General features: G+C 46.1%; 2 protein-coding genes across 25 annotated transcripts in view; one reads left to right on the top strand and one right to left on the bottom strand.

Moving 5' to 3' along the window:
• Positions 1–587: 587 nt before the first annotated feature.
• Dpm1 (Dolichyl-phosphate mannosyltransferase subunit 1) lies at positions 588–1,874 on the bottom strand. Its single transcript, XM_072009621.1, has 4 exons — positions 1,635–1,874; positions 1,298–1,508; positions 1,031–1,221; positions 588–950 (listed from the first exon to the last, which is right to left on the bottom strand). Exons 1-4 carry the CDS (start codon positions 1,772–1,774, stop codon positions 731–733), a joined length of 762 nt encoding a protein of 253 aa, XP_071865722.1. The 5' UTR covers positions 1,775–1,874; the 3' UTR covers positions 588–730.
• A 633-nt stretch (positions 1,875–2,507) lies between these two features.
• Dscam1 (Down syndrome cell adhesion molecule 1) overlaps positions 2,508–19,460 on the top strand; it is a 57,070-nt gene continuing 40,117 nt past the window's right edge. For 8 of the 24 annotated variants that reach the window (XM_072009541.1, XM_072009544.1, XM_072009539.1 and 5 more), the window contains exons 1-6: positions 2,508–2,664; positions 4,689–4,812; positions 7,552–7,733; positions 7,986–8,124; positions 12,044–12,214; positions 16,208–16,357. In XM_072009541.1, coding sequence (XP_071865642.1) covers positions 4,725–4,812; positions 7,552–7,733; positions 7,986–8,124; positions 12,044–12,214; positions 16,208–16,357 — 730 coding nt within the window. In that variant the 5' untranslated portion in view covers positions 2,508–2,664; positions 4,689–4,724. Of the gene's footprint in view, positions 2,665–4,688; positions 4,813–7,551; positions 7,734–7,985; positions 8,125–8,969; positions 9,132–10,452; positions 10,615–11,640; positions 11,803–12,043; positions 12,215–13,594; positions 13,760–14,273; positions 14,436–16,207; positions 16,358–17,878; positions 18,003–19,275; positions 19,400–19,460 lie in introns of all 24 variants that reach the window. The other 16 variants (XM_072009548.1, XM_072009558.1, XM_072009552.1 and 13 more) reach the window with 9 other exon arrangements.

The raw sequence follows: 19,460 nt of genomic DNA, 5'->3' as shown, positions 1-19,460 counted from the left end.
ACTCTCGTATTTTTAAGATCTCTTATCGAGAAACGAAAAATCCAGTGACCGATTGGAACAGCACGATTTGGTAACATTTTTTTAGAACAAATTCGACGTTTCCAAAGGGGATGATAAAATAGCCGTGATAAATAGGATGTTGAAGGTCCTTTTGTCGCTTGATTTTATATAATAAAAAATTATTCTTACTTATTTATAAATATATAAAAAAATACATGTGGATTAATTCTGGAAGTTTATTTTGTTATATTATATATGATTACGCGTAGATAGCGTTTATAGCGTTGGGTATTTTTTTCACATCTTGGCTAGTTTCTGTACATGGCACATTGTAGCACCGTCTTGCATTCTGCTCAAGTCGAAATATAGACTGTAATTTTGTAATGGATCAATAAACGGAGGCTGCGTGACGTCAGAGGGTGCGGCGAGGGTGGAATCGCTTGCTAGAATCGTTATACGCGTATCGTGACTATCGTGTCTCTCATTGACGACCACGTGTGCATACACGTGCTTCCCCATTTTTAAAGCATGCTTTCATACTTTATTAATTTCAAAAAAAGGGACTGTCCTGGATTAAAACATATCGATTAGTGCATATAACTTAAGTGTTTATTTAAAAAACGTACATTAATATACAATTTTTTATTTATAGACATTTTGATTTATATATCTTTCTTTTTCAAAATATGAGAAATGATTATTTTCATTTCTTTTCTTATTGCGTGTTATATTACGTTGTTGCAAAGAGATACAGAAGACCTTTTGCAAACTGGAAAATTTCTGATCCTCCCAGCTTTGATTCTCCATAAACACGGTCGACGAATGTGATTGGAACTTCTCCTATGGTATATTTGAATTGCCTAGCTCTTACAATCATCTCCATCTGGAAGACGTATCCCTTTGATATACAGGACTGAATAAGTTTCTCTAGTACATCTTTTTTGTATAGCCTGCAATTTCAGTACTGTAAGATATGTATGTATAGAATGTTATAACAAATTCACGTAAAATTAACGTCTAAGTTATTTGCCTAAAACTTCCTGTGAGATCACTGGCACCTGGCCTCAGCAACAGTTGAGTCAAGAAATTTGCTCCCCTACTTATTAATTTTCTCTTGAAATCCCAGCCATAAACTCCACCACCTTGCTCATACCTGGTACCACTAACGATATCTAGATCAAGATATCTCTGCTGCTCTATCATTTTTGGTATAAATTTGGGCTATAAAAATAAGAATATATGTTATATTCAATATTATTCTTAAGGCAAGTTTCTTCTCAAAGACAAAGGTAAATACATGATGAGACAAATCTGCATCCATAATGACAATAAAGTTCCCTGTAGCATGTTTAATTCCATGCATGTAAGCAGTGCCTAGTCCAAGTTTTTTTTCTCTCGGTCTCAAAACAATTTTGTTTTCTCCATATACATTTTGCAGCTGTTTGGCCATGTCCAATGTTCCATCTGGTGAACCATCGTCTATCACGATAATCTCATAATCAAGTTCGCTAGAATGTTGCATATTATCGCTTGACTGATCAATCGTTTTGATCTCATACTTATAATTGTCTAATTACACCGTACAGAAGGGATGACTTTTCTTAGATTTGAGGTTATGTTGCCATAATAGTTACCTCTCATCCATATACTTCACGATAAGCCATACAATTATGGGTAAATTCTCGACTTCGTTGTAGGTTGGAAGCAAAATCGAATACTTATCATTTTTCGCTAATTCTTTTATATCTTTTTTTGTCTGTTCTCTCTCGACCATGGTTGACAGCAATACTCGATGGAGAGACGTGCCACAAACGAATCCTTCCTTATCAAGCGTCGCACAAACAAAGGTAGCGCAGCAATCCACGCGGCTTCGGAAAACTTATCAATAAAGCAGTCATCTTTCAATGACGTGTCTCGACGACGCTCCTTTACGTCACGACATAGCGGTGCTTTCAACTTTCATTCATCGAGTCCTTAGACTCGTATGAAATGAATCATTTAAATATTTGAAAGTCTTGACAATATGGAGTCTCAAGTATCACCAAAGAACGACATTTACAGCATATATATATGAATTGAATAAAATCAAATACAAAACACACTTTCAAGTATTTCTTAAAGTATATCGAAATATTTTTTTAATTTCAATTTTTTTATCAGAACATTATTTCGATGAAAAGATTTGCCAGACATCGTTTCGAGTCAAAGTTCACCATGATAAAACAGCAGCGAAACTTTATCTACAGGGTTGAAGGCTAGGTGCCAGGAACGTGCCGCGAGAAATTGGCATGGTTTATTAAGCAGGGCCATTTATCGTGTCAAAAATGCTTTGAGGAAGTGAAATTTGGCGACGTGACGGGGCATAAACATGGTACAATTACAATTAGTGAATTCGGTGCGAAAGTACGCAGACCGCCATAGCTTCCGTCGCGCGCAACAAAGGTCGACCAAACGGCATCCCCACCACAATGAGAGGCAACAGCGAACCACAGGCGACCCCCCACCGTCGACCTCGAGATCCTGTGGAGCAGCCGCTGTCCCGTCCCGAAGCAAACGACGCTCCTCGCCGCACTCTTTGGTCGTCTACGGACCTAGAGTGTTCGTTCTGTTCGCTAAACCCGTGTGGTCAGCGTGTATCTCTGCGATTTAATCGACGTGTCGTCGGTACGTAAACCGGTGAAAAGCAATGTGGTATAACGATCGCACGCGTGAATCATGCTCGAAGGGTTTCGCCTACTCGAAATTCGCGCGATTATCGCAAGAGCCAGATAGGGTCAATTTAAAAAGGTCCCTGGTAGTCTATCGAGAATTTGCGAAATCTCTCGTGGGTGTGTACGTGTGTGCATGTGTTCCTGTGGATGAAGAGTGTGATTTTACTGCGGGTTATCATTTACGATTGAAAGCTTCGTGCTTTTAGCGTTCTCTCGCAACAGCTCGTGATCGCAACAGCTCATTGACGTGATTGTATTCTTGGTATTCTTCGTAGAACATAGGTCGATGTACTCAGCGATTGTCACCCGAGAGGTTGAACGAAATTCTTAAACCGGTCGTTTCATCTTAAAGTACAAAGAATCGCGAACGCCAGCGAAGAAGAGACAGCACGCGACTTTTTGCCCAAGTGCACTGCATTGGCTGACGCACAGTCTCTACATGCAACTTTAAAACGATTCAATGGACACTGCAGAAGAATCACTGTTTGAGGTCGGGTACATGCTGCTATCGAGAAACATCTCTTTTAATTTTCGACACGAAGGAAAGCATTGTTTTTTCTTAAAAAGAAAGATCGGTATGGGATAAAAAGACGATACGGTCCACCGGCGTCGCGTATAAGGGTGGTGACCTTCCTCGAAGCTTGATAGACGTTAGATGGCCCAGATCTATTCGTTGTAATACTGCTGACATCGGGATTAATTAAACGAACGGCGTCACTTATTCGTCGTCGGTCAAGATCCCTTTCTGTATCTGCATCTTTCGAGACAATGATCGCGACAACGAAGGAGAGCAGTATTTGTGGTCCAGGTAGCGAGTCATGCAGAATTTTATAAGCTCAGAGACGAGTTTCCCGGATTTAGCAAAGGCTGACGAAGGAGCGGAGAATCGGGCAGACTGGCAAGCAAGCGGACTGGTTCGGGCAAATACCAGCAAGCATGGCGTACGCCGCACGAGGGGTAGATTGGTCCGCTCCGCACCCTGCGATCAATAAACCCGCCGAGAGGGAGCAGTTCCGTGACGAACCGCACTACTCCGTTCTTCCGCCGCCCTTTCTCTTTCTCTTGCTCCGTCTCTCTTCTTGCTGCTCTTGCGTAGTTCGCCTCTCCCGTTCGCTGTCTTCTTTCTACCTAACCCATGCTATCAACGATTCAGCACGTGCACGCTGTATCACCGGTGCTTTTGAAAAACGGCCGGCAACGTGTTCTAGAGTTCTAGGGATTAGCACGAGCCGACGGACACTAAAGGCTTCGCGCACTTTCAGTTTCCACGCATTGATTTCCTTTTTCCCTGGTTTTTTTTCTTTTTTCTTCCCCCGTTTTCGTCCGCTTCGCTTTTTAGCCCGCTTAAAACACCAACGCGCACAGGCCTCGTATATCATCGTGATTTCAGCCAGCCGAAAGCACATGCACTCCCTCCAGGATCTCGCTCAGCTGCAGCGCAAATTTCAATAAGGCTCCATTCCCGCATACATCGCCTCGTTTCTTTTCAGCTTCGCCAAGAAAGAAGTCACGCTGCTTTGACTAGCATCGCGATAAAATATCGGTCGTATAAGAATGTAGAAACGTAGGAAACTATTAAGTACGACCGACGACGTGTTCCGCTTCCGCTTAATGGCATGCACTGCTTGTAGTCAAGCATGGCGATCTTCGTGACAAGCTTGCAAAAAATTCGGCGCGATCATCGTGTTATATAGAACCAGCGAACGGAGCTGGAGCATTAGCCGGCCGATCCAGTTGGCCTTGAACCGGACGGAGGTCACTCATAAAGGAAAGGAATTGGATATATCCATCGGTGTCACAAAGAGGAACTCGCGTGCATCTCCTTCCAGACGGGAAACGACTTACAATTAAGAGATACATAGTTTCTTTTCACTTTGTCGCCAAGGCAACGCGAGGCTGTTGCGATCACGTCTGCGTGATGTTATTTTTCTGGTGAATCGTCCAGTTTCAAGCTCGCGTGTTTTTCTGTGAAATCAGGTGAGAATCAGTGCGATCAAGGAAGACAGGATCAGAATGTGGCGTGATCCACCAGGAGGGGGGTGTAATATACCCACCTATCTAACGACGATGCTTCTATTGGCTCTTCTGGCATTGACGAACGGTGAGTCAACTAGCTTTAAAAATATACATATGTCGCAGTAGCAATGGTAAGCGATGACCATGAGCCGTGATACTTCTTCCTTCGAATGAAATTGATCTTTATCTCGATCTCTATCTCGTAACAATATCTTGATTTGCAAGGAAGTAGTTGAGTTATTAAGAGTAAAATAATGCGTCGAAAGAATGCGTCACTGCGTTCCAATCTTGTCCATCTAATCGTATTCGCATCAAGCACGTATGACACGATGCAAGCCGTGAGGTCAGCAGCTGATGCGGTAATTTATCTTTCGTTTAGCAATCTTCGGGATAACACGTTCTCTGAACGTGCACGATCAATAGGAGGATTAATCATAGCGAGACTGGTGAATTTTACAGCTGCTATCAACGTCGCGAGTCCCTAAGATAGAAAGTTTTTTGATCTTCTTTGAAAGGACACGTTGGGAGACGAAAAACAGCCTGCTTGTCTCGTTTCTCTCGAATAGTTTCAACATATTCATATATATATGATACAACATATAAAATATTCAGTAGAATCACAGAATGTAGAATCATGTCCGTATTTTGCATAAATCTTTAGGTTCTGTGTGATTCGTGGTACAATTTCGTCGGCTGGTGAGGAGGACGGATGAGAAACCAGTTAGACGGTAGTCGATGCAATCTCGCGTTGCTTCATTTCGCATCCGTCAGCTCGTGAAAGGTCCACGAGAGGCGTAGGTAGGTAGAAACGGAGCACGGACTGCAGCTGCTGAAGAAAAGATCAAGAGAGAGGGGAGAAGGAGGAAACCAAGGGAAAGGAACAGCTGCTGTTCCCAGAACCGACGGCTGTGCTTGAAAGAGAATTGTAGTTTGCCTGAGCACCGTTCCCCGCCAGGTGAATCCTTTGATTTTGCGCCCGTCATACTCCCAACACGAGGCGCCTTGGCGATGATTCGACAGACGGTGGAAGATACTTTCCAATAAAGCATAAAGAAGTAAAGATGTAACGGCGGAATATATGTGTACAAAAACCATGTCGTACCGCAAGGAAAGAAATGTTCGCTCTATTAGAAGCAAGAGAGTCGCAAGAGAGTAGGTTTAAAATTAAATCAGAATGAAATCAAGCAAAACGATGGGAAACTCGTACTTGATCTGAAAGTTGCACGCTCGAATACCTTCGAGTTTCCAATGGCGAAGGGAATATTTTCGTCGACGTGACCCTTACCGTTTTAAACGATCTGCGGATTGTTCACCAGCGACACACTTATGGACGATAAGTTATCGCCACTCGACCTCGCGCTTATATGCCATCGCGGTGAATTGCAAAACGAGGACTTGAAGAAAAAGAGGAGAGACGCGTTTTTTGGCTGCCGGTGTGCGGTGGTTGACTCGGAGCTTTTCAAAAGCCTTTATTCGATTGTTATGGCTGTCACGATCTTACGAGCTCCAACGCACACGCGTGGAAGCGTAGGCGCGTGAGTCACACGCGCATCATTTCCATCGTGTGAACGGACAACACACCGTCACGTTACAGCCGCATACAAACGCGTATCTTTGCTGGAAATATATTCTCGATGCAGGGTATCCGGACGTCTCAAAGCTTGCCTATATATGTATGTACATATAGATTACAGAGCGGTTATCGACCGGTAAGAATCTCGTCCGTGATACTTTGATCGTAAGCGCGTAATGCTGGAACTTAACGAAAAATGCTTTTACACCGGGCTTTTACCAGGTCACCGATCAATCCTTCTTCTCGCTTGTTTGCGACCGTGTTTTCTTAATGACCAAACAGTTCATTCAAAGGCCTATCCGATGCTTGTTTGAAATTATTGCGTTTCTTCCGTGTTTAAATTTACTCTATACAACGATGACGGCTGCAGGGATGTAATTAGATTGGCACGATACACAAGCGGGAGCAAGGAACGATGCGAGAATAGATGGACTTCGAAGCCATGCAAGACCTGGGAAAACAGAAAGAAGCGGAGGGGATATGTGCGCTAAGATTCGATAAAACGAAACTTCGGAACACCTGTTCCTCGTACCTGCGCACCTCTTGTCGTTCGCTTGGCCGGCGCGACGTACGTTTCGCTAACCGGTTCTCCGTGACTCGGATTTTACAACGTGCTGCATTTATCCGTTCTCGCCTTGTAACCGTGCGTTATAAACCGGTAGACAGTTACGCACCACGAAAGTGGAACAAGGGACTCTTGTATAATCGTAAACACGCGGAAACTCGCATCGATGCTGGAGATAGCCAGAAAGCAAATCACCAGAACACTTTCGTTGGTGCGAGAAAATTTGTAATGTAGTTTAAAGCCGAATCTTATCATAATCGTTGGCACGATACCGATCTTTACCACTGATCGTTCTCGATCGTGACCACTCTCGTCGATGCACTTCGATGAAATCGGGATCTCTGCGACGGAAAAGGAATCACGCATTGCCGTCTCCCTTATGGTCACGTGACGTTGATAGCATATTATTCAATAGCAGACCGGCAACCTGTTGTTTGCTGCAATTGGCGACGCGCCAATTGAACGTGGGTGTCGCGTATCCTGGCGGAGGCCGATGATAAGCAAGGCTGAAAGACACGCAACTAAAGTTCCTTTTGTTAGTGACTGTTTCGATTAATTGATCTTCCGATATCGTTGCATCTGCTCCGTTGTATAGCGAATGATAGCCTCTCGAAGAAGCTGAGAGAACGATCGAAATCGTTGGTGCGTTCTCTTGATAAAGCAGGCGGTTCTTTCTGTTTCCGTAGTGGCTTGCGCTGAGGATGAATCCATGGGACCAGTATTCGTCAAGGAACCACCAAACCGAGTTGACTTCTCTAACGGAACCGGAGCTGTTGTCGAATGCCAGGCCAGAGGAAACCCCCAACCGGATATCATCTGGGTTCGTGCTGACGGAAGTGCTGTTGGAGACGTTCCTGGACTCAGACAGGTGCTTCCCTTTCTTTTCAAACAAATTACCAGAATTCCCATATTTTTTCTTTGCGTTCTTTGTACCATCTTTCAATTTCATCGAGAGCGATTGACTTCCCACTATCGAATGCTTGGACACCTACGTGTTATGCGTTTACGTTACCGATGCAACGAACGATCCTACGTCAGTCGTTCAACGATTAAGAAGGTCGAATTAATTGCCGCCTTATTAGATCGTTCTTTCGCAAATGAAAAAATCTTCTTGTGTCAGGTCTTACCAAACGGAAACTTGGTCTTCCCTCCTTTCCGCGCCGAGGATTATCGTCAAGAAGTTCATGCTCAGGTCTACAGCTGTTTGGCGCGTTCCCCAGCAGGTTCAGTTCACAGCCGAGATGTTAACGTGAGAGCCGGTAAGTAGCTATCCTCTTCCATTCCAAAATTACACGGGAACCCTCGCCGTCGCCTGGCCATCTGTTATTCTTCTAGTTTTAACGGAATAACGCAGTGTACAAAGTTGGGTCCAATTTTGATGGACTACGAAGTAAAAGTAAAAGGCGTCTTGCCGTTGTCAAACTGTAAGAAAAGAGATTTATAGATCAATATTATCGTAAGATTCCTTTCTCTAAAAATGTTATACGGATTAATTTTATCAGATTACTTATAGAAGTTATTTAAGTTTTGAAGATGACAGTGGTACGACGTTAAAGATAGGCCAGGCACGGAGACTTAAAACGTTTTCTTTACAGCTGTTTCGAACAGCGAACGATCGAGTACCTACATAATTTGGTACATTTTTGGGTCAGTACTGCGCGTTTATCTATCGCGACACGTACGGTGAGCATACTACATCAGTGGCAATTATCGCCGTTTCCTCCAACGATCAGGCAAAATTAGAGCAGGGCTTCCACGACGAGTAATCGCTGCCGCCGCCGTTGTTCGCAAGAACGCTCGCCGCTCATCGGTTTCTGGTCTGGTACTCGAACGGAAATCTATAATTAGCGAGACCATTTCGTTTCGGCATTTCCGCTTGAAATTCTCGAAAATATTGCACAAATTTTTAATCGTTCATCGGACGCTGTAATTCGCGCGAATGTGCATCGTTGACCCAGTTGCACGATCCAGTTGAAAGGGCTCGAGTGCCAAAACTCTCGAGTACGAAATATTGGAAATGAGAAACGGAGACCGAAGAGCGGCGTTCGCTCGCGATTTTCGACCGCGAGTTCTTTATTTTTTTTTAAAAACGACGAAATCGCAGTGGTGGCGCAGTACTACGACACAGACGTCAACAAGGAGTACGCGATCCGTGGGAACAGTGCCATTTTGAAGTGTGTTGTTCCGTCCTTTGTCGCCGATTTCGTCAAGGTTCTGTCCTGGCATACCGATCAGGGAGAGGAGTTCGTACCTGGCGATGATTACGGTAGTCCTCGTGTTATTCGATCGAATCTAACGTTTAAGCCGGTCGTCTCGTCGTTCTTTCGAGCAGATCTACCACCTTCTCTATACGTAGCGAAACCCATATAACGCATCTAACGAATTTACAAGGAAACGTCAGACGTCGCGTCGAATGATCGCGTGCCTGACGTTTATCGAAGCAATTATCAACGGCAAGCAGCTATCCGCGAATCCATAGAAAATAGAGCAATGGACCGAAAGCGTAGGTCAATTGCTCTCTGCTCGCATAATCAATGTATATGCACGCGAGAACATCGTCGACCGATCTCGTTAACGTTCTTTCCAGCTCGTTATTTCTACCGGGGAGCGTGCTGGCCCAAATAATTGGAGCACATCGTCGACGTGGACGTGGACGTCAGACGTTCCTCCCTCACCCTTCTCTCTACCTCTAGTTTCGCGCTCTCTCTGTTTAGCTTTTTCCTCCCGTGTCTGTCTCGTCTACTCGCGTGCTCGCACATGCGTAGAAACGGGCGTACACACACTACACACACAGCCATAAAGTCAAAGTGCACCGATCGTTTGCCGACGCGTCGTGTCGACGTGCTTCTCCTGGATGCAAGCTTCTCTAAGCTCTCTCGCGGCTGCGGTATAAGATGCGACCTAACGGATCGATCTGCTCGGTGAGAGACGACGACGACGACGTCGACGAATACGTCACCGCGGAAGCTGTCGTCAACGTCGTGCGTCTCAACGTTGTTATTCGTTACGGAGTAATCTCGTTTCGTTCGCCCATATTCTCCATATGTCGTCGTACTTGGTCGAAAACCATATCGACGTTGAGCGTACACTGGTTTCCAGGGAACAATGAGATCGATAATGTTATGGTTCATTTCAGATTTCATTGCATAGTCCGTGCATGTGTAGATAATCGCCTCGAGTGCGTGGAAGAATCGCGCGAGCGAACGCGCATCGCTTACAACGCGGCTGATTATCGCCACTTCCGTTTATTGTAGTTGTACACCAGTATTATCAGTCCGAAGTAAACAACGAGTACGTGATACGCGGCAACGCGGCTATACTCAAGTGCAGCATACCGAGCTTCGTCGCGGAGTTCGTTCAAGTAGTCGGCTGGCAGGACGATCAAGGAAACTCTTTTAATCCGGACGAGAAGAACGGTAGGGCTTTGGGGATAGGCTTTAAAAGGGATGATGAAAAAAGCTGGCAGCGAGTTACGTTTGTCAACGTCGTATGATACGGGGATCGATTGTAATCGATGTAAACGAGAACGGCAGATCTGTTAACATTGTTATGCTAATAATCATATCGTGCGATTCTATTTTCTCTAGTCGTGACTCAGTACTACGAAGCGGAGGTCGTGTCCGAATACGTAATACGCGGAAACGCAGCCATCGTGAAGTGCACCATACCGAGCTTCGTCGCGGAATTCGTGTCGGTTGACTCTTGGGTGGGAAGCGACGGTTCGACCTTCAGACCAACCAACGACTACGGTACTACGTTCATCGTCCTTGTCCTTTTTTCTGCTTCCTTTGTCGTAGCTCTCCTTCTACTTTTGTCCGAATCGTCCGGACTGGGTCCCTCGAGTTTTTTTCTCTTCCTCGGGCGTTCCGTTTCCCGACAAACTTGGTAAAAGTTCAAAGTGGCACGTGGTAACGACTGGTTTCCGGCGCGGTCCAGTCTGGCGGCAGTTGAACGGCGGCGGCAACGCGACGAGGGTTAATGAACCATCCGTTGGGGCTCTCACGCCGGCATTATATAGCTCTTCTAAGAAAATAAACCAACTCGATTACCCAAGCGCCAGCCGCTCGAGAATCGCGCGAATATATGTCGCTTAATCGAGCTAAACATTTAATCGACTCGTCCAATTTCATTTCTTGAGCGAAATCCCGGGCTCGCGAATCAACTACTAGCGTTCGCGTAAATCGTCCGAGCTGTTTCGTCAGCAGCCTGTTTTCCATGCAGTCGTTACGCAGCCGTATCAGCCAGAAATTCTCACGGAGTACGTGATCAGGGGAAACAGCGCGATCTTGAAGTGCAGCATCCCAAGTTACATCGCGGAGTTCGTTACGGTCGAGGCGTGGATCAGGGAGGACGGAGAGGTGTATATTCCGGAGGATCCTGCTGTCGGCCAGGGTATTACGGGGGTTCGATTCTACCCAGGCTTATTTAGACACGCCTCACGGTAAATCTGTTCCTTCCTGTTAAGGCGACACGCCGTATCTCGACTAATCCATTGAATTTAATTTTATGCGAACTTCGAGGTATCGGTTGCTCGAAAATTGCCACGGTCGTATCGACTCGATCGCAAAACTGGCAAGTGCCTGAACTTTACTTTCAACCGTACAGAACTGGATCAGGTGGTAGATACCATGAGACGTGTCGTTGAATTCAGCGAATTCACGTGATCGAGTAAGCCAAAGCGTGTGTCTGTGTTGTTTCTGCGATTCACATATATCGTACAATCTGTATACCTATACGATCGTTGATCACGCATCCTGGTGTGCCCGCGCGGGCAGTCGTTTCGCAGTTCTACGTCACCGAGGCCGAGAACGAGTACGTGATACGAGCAAACAGCGCGATCATGAAATGCAAAATACCGAGTTTCGTGTCGGAGTTCGTTCAGGTGGATCAATGGGTAGCCAACGATGGAACGATTTACACGGTCGGAGACGATTACGGTAGGCGGAGACGGTGTGATCTCGTTACTGTACTAACCTACGAACCAGGGAGACGGGCTTCCGTTTCTCCCCCTCGCTCCAATTTCAACGTTTCATTTCCTTTTCCCGAACGAACGAATTCCGATGGGACGAAAGGGAAGCGGGACACGACACGAATACAATCCCGTTGCTACTTTAGTACTCTCTATTTTACGGGTTTCGTGTGTCGGGTTCACGTTCTCTGGGTTGATGCGCGTTGCAGTGGTCCAGCAATTCTACGAGACGAGGGTCATCGACGAGTTCGTCTTGCGCGGCAACACGGCAACCTTGAAGTGTCTCGTACCCAGCTTTGTGGCAGATTTCGTAGACGTGATCGAGTGGTTGGCTGTCGAGGATGGATCCACGTACTCCGCGAACAGCCAAGAAGAAAAGGGTACTTCTCTCGTCTCGAATACGAAGAGCATATTTAGCGAGAGCAGGCGATGAGCACCGTGGTTTTTCTCGATCGTGCAAAAGGCTGTTCTAGCTTTCTGACTATTTTTTATTATACAACTTCGAAAGAAATCCATATCCGTATCCGTGTTCGTTAATTTCGTTTATCTTCTTGTCCCCTTTCGAGCGGATGTAAACGATCGACACGGTTCGGTCCAGTTTGTTTCGTTGCTTTCGACCAAAGAAGTAGTCTTCGCATTGCGATCAACTCGATTTACTGCCTACGCTTGATTCACCGACCTGACGCGAGTCCTGACGGCGTTTTAATGGAATTAATAAATGGAATTACCAGCGTGCTCATCCCTCTTGCGGAGGACAGGCGGCTCGAGCGTGCTAGAACGCTTTGACGGCGTTACGTTGGCTCTCGTTGCCGTCCGCTCTCAGGGTATGCCAGCGTATGCAGAATACAGTAATACCTACAGGATGCACTCGAAGAGCGCACGGGAGAAAGGAGAGAGATGGTTGCCTGTGATGATAGAGTGGAACGCGAGCAATTTGCTCTCGCCTATGAAAAGTTTGCCCTTTCTGACGCGGCCGACGCAAACGGAGCACGGAGGCAGAGCGTGCGGCTGGCAGTGGCCTCGTTACCCACCGCGATCCAACGGATTAGGTTAAGTCAGATTAATCGAGTCTGTCGCTCGCAAATTAAACGCGACCGCGAACAGGACGATCCACTTTCGTTCGGCTAACGATCGAACACGAACGGTAGTACGCGCGCCGCGACCTAATGAAATTTATTTCACGGTCGGTGGCCGAGCGTGTCGATGAGAGAATAACCCAAGCGACAGTCGATCGAATTAAATTTTCGCGTTTCCATCGAGACGATCGAGCTCTCTCTAGCCTCGTTCTCGACAGCGCAGATTTCTAGGACTATAGTACTTTACGTTTCGTCACACCGCATCGGCGTCGCTCTATTCGCGATTAAGCTTCGTGACATAGTTCCTGGAAATATTCTCCTTCAAATATTTGTCTTTCGATTTGAACGAACGAGCGCACTTCGAGCGAGAGACGGTTGGAAAACGGAACGGTCGCTCGGCCCCGTTCGTGATTTCGGATTAGATTAAGCCCGAACTAATCAAACCGACGCACGAGGAAATTGATGTCCGCTGGCTAGCCTAATTTCCGTCAATGGAAAGAGAGCGTCGCCGTTCACGATGTGACGATGTTTTGCACGGTAAACTCTCGTTTGCGGAGAGGCAGCCTCGCGGTTCATTGAAATTTTAATCGGTCGGATCAAAGCCCATCCGTCCATCGACTATTCAGTTCGTCGACGAGCTATCCTCTTGTGTTTTTCTTTCTCTCTGTTCCGTTTTTATTGCAGTGGTCGCCCAATACTTTGAAGTTCAGGTTTACGATCAGTTCGCGATACGCGGCAACGCGGCGATTTTCAAGTGTCAGGTTCCCTCGTTCGTCGCCGACCACGTGGACGTAGTAGGATGGATCGATTCAGCCGGCGGCAGTTACATAGCCGAGGGACAATCATACGGTATCAATCAACATGGACAGATGAAGAAAGGGAGAGATTCTGTACAGCGCGAGATCGTTGCTCCGCTTTCGCGCTGATCAGAGATCCACCGATTTGTTCCTTTGCTTCTGCGTGGGCGTGGGCGTTCGTTCTTCGATTCGTGCGTACTATGCTGTATGGTTCGAGTGGAGAGATCGATCGACCGAGTTTTAGCCGTTAATCTTCTCGGATTACCGTAATTGCTTATACACAGTTGGGAAAACGTACGGGTAGCAGAATCGAGGAAAAAAGAGAACTCGTCGAGTAGTTAAATCACCGCTGTCCAAATCGTGTCTGTACTCCGTTTACTCCAATCGCTCCGCTAATCGATTAATTGCTCCGCTCGGCCGATTCTCCTTCTTCGTACGGTTTTAAGAGGTCGTAACGTCGCACGAATTACCGAACGCTCATCGCAACGATCGATCGCATCACGGATACGAGGCTGTATGTAGATGTGCGGCTTATGGTAAAACCGGAAACCGGTGTCTGGTTGCAGTTGTCGGGCAGCGGTATGCAGTGAACGTGATGGACGAACACGTCCTTCGGGGGAACGCCGCAATTATCAAGTGTCACATACCGAGCTTCGTCGCCGAATTCGTCGAGGTTGACTCTTGGATCGAAGACGAGAAAACTGAAATATACCCTAGCACCGATTACGGTACACACGCACACTTTCATGGGTACACACACGCAGTTCCATCTTAACCATGAATGAAAAGGAGGGGGAAAAAAGAACGATAGAAGGTTTTCATTCTCTTTCATCCACGCTTTACGACCGCGCGTTGCGAGACTTTCCTTTTTTTTCGCGGACGAAACGTCGGTAACGCGTGGGTTCGCTCGCGTACGCTCCATTTAGTCGTACAGACTGCGAAAAGAGTGAAAAGGTCGTACGATCGTTTCCATTCATAATCGTGCGAAGGACGCGGCCGTGGCGCGACGAACCAACGTTTCAAGGATTCCCTCGGGCATCGACCGGATCGCCGAGTAATAACGAGCGACGTCCTTTGCGATCTTGCGTTCTGTTGGAGCAGGAACCGCTCGATTCGTACGCAACCAAGGGAGATACGCAACAGGTACGATCGGCATTGTGCATCGCGATCGCGAGACCGGAAATCGGCCACCACGATTGCAGGTTGCGGTGGATGACGAGTTAAGAAACAGGATGCGTCGTGGCGCCACGAGCAAATAAATAAGTAGGCAGAGAGATCGTTTCTCCGTGACGATAACAGCGTCGTGTTTTTTCTCAAAAATTAAAAAAAAAAAAAAGGAAAAAGAAAGAGATAACGTGTTCGTTCTATCGGCCTCCACTCGAATGTTGTATCGCGTCTTAGAGGACGAACCGGCGACAGAAATGCGTTTGACGTACGATGAAATCGTCCGACAGCCCGGATGCCCCTCGTTTCGGAAAGTAAACGCCGAACTATTCTTGAACTGTTCGTACGACGTTGACTGCCGCTGCTCGCGCTGTCCCAGACTTCCCTCCTTTATCCAAATTCTTTTTCACGGCTCCACTGTATCTCACGAACATTCCTTTCCCTGTGTGACTACTCTAGAGTACATGGCTATGGTTTTTATTGCTTGTAGTATTACAGTAGTCGATTGCATGCATCAGGCTCGTTCGTTCGTGATTATTCTGTAAGCCGGAAGTCATCGAGAGGAACGCAACGTGAATGTAATTCTTTATGAGGTGTTTAACTCGACGAAGCTTACCAGAGTAAGATTACGAATTGAGTATCTTAAATAGCTTCGATTTTTAATCCCTTTGAACATTCTTTATCTTGCTTTAAATGTGTTATTTTACTATTTATGTCCGATGGATAAAGTTAAAGGTAGCTTCTCCGGATTAAACGGATTAAAGGGAATACCGTAGAAGCGACGGTATATCAACAAATCTGATGGCATGTTCTTACAACACGTTTCACGGACATGCCAGGGGCTGGGAACAATGCAAACTCGATATTCCCTCGTCCGTTGTTTGACGAACGGGCCTGAATCTATGGCTTGAATCGCCCAACGATTCGTCGAACGGTGAAAGCACGAGATAGATAAAGAGTCGGTCGCTATTCAACGTTCAACGAACTTGGCCAAGGTAGCAAAATGTAGTAGAGTGCATGCGGGCCAATGTATTAATCAAGACGGCATTGTACTGGTCGATATACACGGCTACGTGTGTGTCTGTGTCCGACGAGTACCGTGTGGTCGTTGGGATAATTGAATATTTCTGATTGCCAGACCCATATCGGTACGAACTTTATATACTACCGAGCGTAAAATGTCGTCCAGTTCGATTAAACTGTTCCAATAGAGCCGATACTGGCCGGAACGTTCTTTCCGATAAGTCAATTATCCCTGGTTAGAAAGTTACACCGGACGAATCAACGCCGAGAAATAATCTATCTACTTTGCTTCGTGACTCGGTCACTCGAACAGATGGAAAATACCTGGTATTGCCTTCTGGAGAACTTCACATTCGCGATGTCGGACCCGAAGACGGATACAAGACTTATCAATGCCGCACCAAGCATAGACTCACCGGAGAAACAAGATTGTCTGCCACCAAGGGACGTCTCGTCATTACCGGTAAGTGACGATCATAAGAAACGATCAGTTTCAACTTCGTTGAAATCACGATTCTGATTTATTACATCGTCCTTTCTTCTTTATACTCTTCGAAGCGTAATAAACGCAGAGTTACGTTATCGCATAGCGTGTAAATACTTGTATATGTTTTTTAAAACAGTGAAAATCAGAATCGTGTTTCTAGTTTCGAACCTGGACGGTAATCGCGTGCGTGCACAAGAGTGGAATAATTCTCATTCCTCTCGCGATGAAGTTAAACGACAATTTAAACGTTTTCGATTTTCCTCTCTCTTCTCTTTTTCTATTTGTTTTTTTTTTTTTACAACAGTTGCTTGGTTTAGAAATTTACCGTCACACGAGATAAACGCGAGCATGTAAACGAGAACTCTTTTGCGATGTAAATCGTCCCCGCGAACGCGGTACCGAATTCGTGTTGCAGGTCGGACTTTAACTACTCTTTTATCGCGCAAACTGTGGCGTTTCGGGAAAGTATTGTCTGGGTTCGAAACTGTTTACCGAGGCAATTGATTTTCCCCGAAACAGAGTGAACAGACCGAGCGTTTAGCTAGATCGTGCGATTAAGTAATCGAGTATCTATATATTTAATACCCAAATATCTTGGAAAATCAATTGCCTTCGGCTGAAGTAGCCACGTCGATGTACGTGTTATTTTTTAAGCCAGCCAGCTTGATCGAATTATCAATGAGCGTAAAGTCAAATTTAAAATTTCGTTTCGTATCGTCGGTGAAATTGAAAACATTTTGTTGTTTTTAAATAGATGTAAATAGATGAAAGAAAGTATTGATATTTTGTACGAGATCAAGCTCGTTGGAAAACCTGAATGCTGGGACAGGGTACCCCTGCGGGCACGCGCCACCGCCCGCCCATAATTTGACTCTTGGCATGATCGGTTTCGATGAATTTTGAAAAGAACGGAAGAAAAGAAAGAAAGAGAAAAAAAAAGTAAAGAAACAGCGTAAAATTCTTCCGACGCTTTGCGGCGCCCTCACGCGATTTCCGGGCTCTGTCCTTCGCTCTCGCGTGGTAAGTCAAACGTCACTCTATAAGTCTAATATTTCACACGAAATGAAACGCTCTAGACGCTAACACGTGGAATAGATGTGATGCTCAATGCAGCTGTCAGCTTTCACCATTCTCCACTTTGTTCGTTCGTATCGAACGATGTAAGTACGTAACGTCTCGTGTCACGAGTGTTCTATCGCTTTTGAAACATCGTATGAAGAACTATCTTTTTCTTGGAAGCAAATCTGACAGACACACAGCTTCGTTGGGTACAGAGCTATTCTATTGTCAAAGCAATCGGTCAACGATGGCAGGTGAATCCTCCTGTCGATACGAATGCGATTCCATCGAGTCTGAGTCGCATAGTGTACCGTGCAAATAACGACGGCCAAGAGATGCGGTAACGAGAATCACAATGACGACAAAGGGTCCGAGCAGGGGGGCCCACGCGCCGCAAAGACGGCTCCACACAGTCATAGCGTTTTCGTTGTGAAACAGAACCCGTGGGGAGCGTACGGCCAAAGTTTCCTTCGATGGACAACATTAACGGACTTTCCACGGAATCGAAAAGCAATATACCGCTTCTCTGCCCTGCCCAAGGATTCCCGGTACCGGTTTATAGGTACGATATATCTCTGATCACCGATACGAGATACATGCATTAGCATGATCGAAAAAAAGGGAACTCGAACTGCGTAGGCAAAACTAGAAACATTGAAAAAAAGGACGAGAGAAAAGTAGGCTGTTCGGAATGTCTGTGAACGATTACCGGAGCTAGACATTCGATAGGAAGTTTTTTCGCCCATTGAAACGATTATTCGTCTTCTACTAACGCGTCGACGAGGAAAGGATGGTTTTTGAAACGACCCTGTATCCCTCGGGGGTTCCCCGTTCCACGTGCAGACAGGAGAAATTATCTGAATCGTTATTCGCGTGCCCTTCAGAACCGGTAGGCAGTGTCCGCCCAAAGATTCCTTCAACGGACGACATACGTGGATTCAGGACGGTGCTGAACGGAAGTCAAGCTTTGATTTGCCCTGCACAGGGGTTCCCCGTTCCCTTAAACAGGTAGACAATTAATTAAAAAAGAAAGAAGGCAAAATGTCACGCTAATCCTGTCCGATATCGATATTTGGAAAGCGATGTTGCTGTTTAATTGCATAATCAGAGCCAGTTGGAAGCGTGAGGCCGAAATTCCCGACCATCGACGACTCCAGGAGTTTCCGCACGACCATCGACGGCTCTGTAACCCTTCTTTGCCCCGCACAGGGGTATCCTGTCCTGGTTTTCAAGTAAGTTTCGTCTCGTCACGATCGATATCGTGTTCTGTGTCTTTCTCGCACCTTTCCCGGATACTCGAACGTAGAACCGGTGGGGAGCGTCCGACCGAAATTTCCATCTGTGAGCAACATAAACGGTCTGACTGTCGTCACCAATGGAACGCTGCCTCTCCTCTGTCCCGCGCAGGGATTTCCGGTACCAAGCTATAGGTATGCCTCCGAATTAAAATAGAAGAACGTGGCAAGTTCGAGGAAAGTTTTTCCCAGTGAACATTTCTAGAATTCGTTGACTGCTGGAGATAAGACGCGAGAAACGATCGCTAAAATAATTGTGTCGTAGCTGTCATATAGGAGTTTGAACTGCCAACTGCTATTTTAGAAAGAAGACATCGATCGAGCAATCTCGTTTCTCTCACGGCGTTCTTTCTTCTCTATTTTCTCTTCAATCTCATGCTTTCTCCGACTGTTTACAAAGTTTTTTTAAAAATGGGCGTGTCACACTTCCCCTGGTCCTGGTTTTTTCTCGCGATCGTTCAAGTCCGCCCAGGGGTTCCCGATCCCACGTGTTATCACACGCGAGTTCACGCCGCGTGTACACTATATGGTAACATTCAGAGCCGGTGGGCAGCGTGAGACCGAAATTTCCGACGATCGATGACACCAGAGGATTCCGTACGATGAAAGACGGCTCGGTGACGTTGCAGTGTGCCGCCCAAGGGTTCCCTGTCCCGGTACACAAGTAAGTTGTCGACCGATTCGCGAGCTACGTGGACGCGGCGTGGTAAAATTTCGTTGTGTTT

Source organism: Bombus fervidus, chromosome 8 (assembly GCF_041682495.2).
Source record: "Bombus fervidus isolate BK054 chromosome 8, iyBomFerv1, whole genome shotgun sequence".
NCBI lineage: Eukaryota > Metazoa > Arthropoda > Insecta > Hymenoptera > Apidae > Bombus > Bombus fervidus.
The sequence above is the reverse complement of the archived record's forward strand: the minus strand, read 5'-3'. Positions and strand labels throughout refer to the sequence as shown.

Excerpts from the sequence above, each read along its gene's own strand:
- Dpm1 (XM_072009621.1), bottom strand. The coding sequence starts at position 1,774 with ATGGTCGAGAGAGAACAGACAAAAAAAGATATAAAAGAATTAGCGAAA. Across the intron at positions 1,509-1,634 it reads GTGAAGTATATGGATGAGAG|CGAACTTGATTATGAGATTA; the intron begins GTAACTATTATG and ends GCAACATTCTAG. Across the intron at positions 1,222-1,297 it reads ATGCAGATTTGTCTCATCAT|CCCAAATTTATACCAAAAAT; the intron begins GTATTTACCTTT and ends TTATTTTTATAG.